This window comes from Nansenia antarctica, assembly GCF_963989245.1.
Source record: "Nansenia antarctica genome assembly, chromosome: 9".
Taxonomy (NCBI): Eukaryota; Metazoa; Chordata; class Actinopteri; order Argentiniformes; family Microstomatidae; genus Nansenia; species Nansenia antarctica.
The window spans coordinates 45,392,164-45,397,163 of NC_137679.1; the positions used below are offsets into that span (position 1 = coordinate 45,392,164).

Genomic DNA, 5,000 nt, shown 5'->3' on the forward strand with positions numbered 1-5,000 from the left:
TACTTATCACTATGAGGGGTTCAGCGTCAGTGCACCCCGCTGCAAGTTACTGTCGCATAGTTGTAGCCAATAAAGGCCTATATGTAGGCTATAAAGGCTATTATATATCATTTATATAGCTAATACCAACATCAAAATAGATTGTATGCCTCTACAAATCATATTACACAAGGTAAAATCCGTCACAACTTGGAATAAATCCATCGCAATTTAGAATATTTTAGAGCTCCCCCAAAATTTCACAAACCATGTTTCCAGGGGAGCTCATGTCACCACTAGGGGAGCTATAGCTCCCCGAGCTCCCCCTTATTTCGCACCCTGTGTACCTGTCTGTCTGTCTGTCTGTCTGTCTACTACCACCTGCCTAACCAGGGGACCTGTCTATGTGTGTGTGTGTGTGTGTGTGTGTGTGTGTGTGTGTGTGTGTGTGTGTGCGTGTGTTGATCAGGCCGCAGTCCGCCTTAGGTCCAAGGTCCTGGTGGTGTTGGAATCCCACTTCTGACACCAAAAATTGTGGCGGATTTAATAAGACTCAAAATAAATTATACTATTATGTCTATTCAACAGGTGACTCAAAATAATCACATCTCTAAATCTAAGTATTGGTATTTTATTGAAGTGTGAAGGTGTTTACAGCTCCAGTTGGCCCCAATCTCAGACCTCACACACCAGAACACTTAAAGAAGAGTTCCCAACTCACAAAGCACAGCCCTTCTATAGTATAAACACAGACACTGTAGTGATAAAGTGATAAAGCGTCTGCATTCTGTAAATGCCCCCATGCGACAACAAACCATACATGATCACATAAAAAAAAACACAGTGTCTATGTGTGTTACTGTTGTTGATGATTTATAGAACATTACTGTGTGTGTGTGTATGGTGTGTGTGTGTATGGTGTGTATGGTGTGTGTGTGTGTGTATGGTGTGTGTGTGTATGGTGTGTGTGTGTGTGTATGGTGTGTGTGTGTGTGTGTGTGGTGTGTGTGTGTGTGTGTGTGTGTATGGTGTGTGTGTGTGTGTGTGTGTCTGTGTGTGTGTGTGTGTTTGTGTCTGTGTGTGTGTATGGTGTGTGTGTGTGTGTGTGTGTGTCTGTGTGTGTGTGTGTCTGTGTCTGTGTGTGTATGGTGTGTGTGTGTGTGTGTGTGCGTGTGTGTGTGTGTAGGAGGTGCATCAGAGCCTGCAGCAGCTGCGGGGGCCAGTAGAGGGTGCCATGGGGCGGCGGGAGGAGGCGGTTGCCGCGGCGACCCCGGGGGAGGGGCCTCGCGTGCAGGAGACGGCCCTGCTGCTAGGCAACAACTGGCAGAAACTCAACAAGTTGCACCACGACAGACGCACGTACGTAGAGGGGGGGAGGGAGGGGAGGGGGGGGGGGAGGGGAGGGGAGGGGGGGGAGGGGAGGGGAGGGAGGGAGGGGGAGGGAGGGGAGGAGGGATGTATAGTTCTAGAATGTAGAGATGTAGTTCTAGAATGTAGAGATGTAGTTCTAGAATGTTTTATTTTAGAGTGTTACTTATTTATGTGTGTGTGTGTGTGTGTGTGTGTGTAGGAGGTGGGAGGTGTCCAGTGTTAAGTACCAGAAGCTGACGGCCGACCAGGAGGCGTTGCGGGCGTGGCTTAGTGACGCTGAGGCCACGCTGGAGACAGACCCCGCCCCCAGAGAACACCTGAAGGTAGGCCCCGCCCCCAGAGAACACCTGAAGGTAGGCCCCGCCCCCTCCTGAAGGTAGGCCCCTCCCCTTCCTCAAGGTAGGCCCCTCCCCCTCCTGAAGGTAGGCCCCTCCCCTTCCTCAAGATAGGCCCCGCCCCCTCCTGAAGGTATGCCCCACCCCTTCCTGAAGGTAGGCCCCTCCCCCTCCTGAAGGTAGGCCCCTCCCCTTCCTCAAGGTAGGCCCCACCCCTTCCTGAAGGTAGGCCCCTCCCCTTCCTGGAGGTAGGCCCCTCCCCCTCCTGAAGGTAGGCCCCTCCCCTTCCTGAAGGTAGGCCCCTCCCCCTTCTGAAGGTAGGCCCCTCCCCTTCCTCAAGGTAGGCCCCACCCCTTCCTGAAGGTAGGCCCCTCCCCTTCCTGAAGGTAGGCCCCTCCCCCTCCTGAAGGTAGGCCCCTCCCCCTCCTCAAGGTAGGCCCCTCCCCTTCCTGAAGGTAGGCCCCTCCCCTTCCTGAAGGTAGGCCCCTCCCCCTCCTGAAGGTAGGCCCCTCCCCCTCCTCAAGGTAGGCCCCTCCCCTTCCTGAAGGTAGGCCCCTCCCCCTCCTGAAGGTAGGTCCCTCCCCCTCCTGAAGGTAGGCCCCTCCCCCTCCTCAAGGTAGGCCCCTCCCCTTCCTGAAGGTAGGCCCCTCCCCCTTCTGAAGGTAGGCCCCTCCCCTTCCTCAAGGTAGGCCCCTCCCCCTCCTGAAGGTGGGCCCCGCCCCCAGAGAACATCTGAAGGTAGGCCCCTCCCCCTTCTGAAGGTAGGCCCCTCCCCTTCCTGAAGGTAGGCCCCTCCCCCTCCTGAAGGTAGGCCCCGCCCCCTCCTGAAGGTAGGCCCCTCCCCTTCCTGAAGGTAGGCCCCGCCCCCTCCTGAAGGTAGGCCCCTCCCTTTCCTGAAGGTAGGCCCCTCCCCCTTCTGAAGGTAGGCCCCTCCCCCTCCTGAAGGTAGGCCCCTCCCCTTCCTGAAGGTAGGCCCCTCCCCTTCCTGAAGGTAGGCCCCTCCCCCTCCTGAAGGTAGGCCCCTCCCCCTCCTCAAGGTAGGCCCCTCCCCTTCCTGAAGGTAGGCCCCTCCCCCTCCTGAAGGTAGGTCCCTCCCCCTCCTGAAGGTAGGCCCCTCCCCCTCCTCAAGGTAGGCCCCTCCCCTTCCTGAAGGTAGGCCCCTCCCCCTTCTGAAGGTAGGCCCCTCCCCTTCCTCAAGGTAGGCCCCTCCCCCTCCTGAAGGTGGGCCCCGCCCCCAGAGAACATCTGAAGGTAGGCCCCTCCCCCTTCTGAAGGTAGGCCCCTCCCCTTCCTGAAGGTAGGCCCCTCCCCCTCCTGAAGGTAGGCCCCGCCCCCTCCTGAAGGTAGGCCCCTCCCCTTCCTGAAGGTAGGCCCCGCCCCCTCCTGAAGGTAGGCCCCTCCCTTTCCTGAAGGTAGGCCCCTCCCCCTCCTGAAGGTAGGCCCCGCCCCCTCCTGAAGGTAGGCCCCACCCTTTCCTGAAGGTAGGCCCCTCCCCCTCCTGAAGGTAGGCCCCTCCCCTTCCTCAAGGTAGGCCCCACCCCTTCCTGAAGGTAGGCCCCTCCCCTTCCTGGAGGTAGGCCCCTCCCCCTCCTGAAGGTAGGCCCCTCCCCTTCCTGAAGGTAGGCCCCTCCCCCTTCTGAAGGTAGGCCCCTCCCCTTCCTCAAGGTAGGCCCCACCCCTTCCTGAAGGTAGGCCCCTCCCCCTCCTGAAGGTAGGCCCCTCCCCCTCCTGAAGGTAGGCCCCTCCCCTTCCTGAAGGTAGGCCCCTCCCCTTCCTGAAGGTAGGCCCCTCCCCTTCCTGAAGGTAGGCCCCGCCCCCTCCTGAAGGTAGGCCCCTCCCCTTCCTGAAGGTAGGCCCCTCCCCTCCTCCCTCTCTCTCATAGCACAGGCCCCACCTGTGCTATGGTCACCATGGTAACCTGGTCACCTGTGCTGATACGTGACTGGTGGTCCTAGAAGGAAGAACATCTGAGAGGCTGGGTGTGTGTGTGTGTGTGTGTGTGAGTGTGTGTGTGTGTGTGAGTGTGTGTGTGTGTGTGTGTGAGTGTGTGTGTGTCTGTGTGTGTGTGTGCATGTGTGCGTGTGTGTGTGTGTGTGTGTGGCAGCTTGCCTTTGAATATGCCAGCTGTTACGCACACACACACACCCTATACCTGCCACCTCCTTGAAACTTTGATGGGTGACACACCTCTCTCTCTCTGCTGTCCTACTTCTTCTCTCTCTCTCTCCCTCCCTCTCTCTCTCCCTCCCTCTCTCTCTCCCTCCCTCTCCCCCTCCCTCTCTCCCTTCCCCTCTCCCTCCCCCCCCTCCCTCCCTCCCTCCCCCTCTCCCTCCCCCTCCCCCCCTCTCCCCCCCCCCCCCCTCCAGGAGCTGTATGAGGGCGTAGCCCCCCAGGAGGTGGTGTTGGGGGGGGTGAACGCGGCCGGGGAGGAAGTGATGTCACAGAGCACGCAGGAAGACTCCGCCCACCTGCGCCAGCGCCTCAGAGACCTGAACTCCCGCTGGTCACATGTCACCTCCCTGCTGCTGGCCCGCAAGAGGAGGTGGGTGGGCGGGGGACCGTGTGTGTGTGTGTGTGTCGCTTAGGGGTGCAACGGTTCTCCTCCATCCACGGTTCAATACACACTAGTGAATGGGCGGCTGTGTCTCAGGAGGTAGAGGCTGTGTCTCAGAGGTAGAGGCTGTGTCTCAGGAGGTAGAAGCTGTGTCTCAGGAGGTAGAGGCTGTGTCTCAGGAGGTAGAGGCTGTGTCTCAGGAGGTAGAGGCTGTGTCTCAGGAGGTAGAAGCTGTGTCTCAGGAGGTAGAGGCTGTGTCTCAGGAGGTAGAGGCTGTGTCTCAGGAGGTAGAGGCTGTGTCTCAGGAGGTAGTGGCTGCGTCTCAGGAGGTAGAGGCTGTGTCTCAGGAGGTCGAGGCTGTGTCTCAGGAGGTAGAGGCTGTGTCTCAGGAGGTAGAGGCTGTGTCTCATGAATGGTGAATGAGAGGCCGTTGTAAAGCGCTTTGGAACATCAGATGTTTGTTGGTGGCGGAGGTGAGAACATGGCAGCAGTCTGAGGAAGCCCTGGGCTGCTACAAGGCTGCGTTGTGGGGTCGTTCATTTAGGTTTTGCTTCATGCGTGTCGTATATGCGCATAATGCTCATATGGTCTACCTGCCAAGCCTAAAGTGACTTTTATTTCTTCCTCTCCCGTACCAGTAGTCAAGCCTAAGAGGCACTTCTACATTTCAAAGTGTTTTTTGTTTATATATATTTATATTCTTTATATTATAATATACCAGTCATATTCTGGAATGTGTCTGAATGTTAAAGTTCCATAAG

The 5,000-nt window shown here is 57.5% G+C and overlaps 1 protein-coding gene across 1 annotated transcript in view; it reads left to right on the top strand.

Annotated features, from left to right (window-relative positions):
* Positions 1–5,000, top strand: part of LOC308165698 (dystrophin-like) — a gene marked incomplete at both ends in the record, with an annotated part of 206,299 nt that overhangs the window by 108,473 nt on the left and 92,826 nt on the right. The window contains 3 exon segments of the mRNA XM_080539847.1: positions 1,166–1,338; positions 1,550–1,703; positions 4,052–4,227. Coding sequence (XP_080395973.1) covers positions 1,166–1,338; positions 1,550–1,703; positions 4,052–4,227 — 503 coding nt within the window.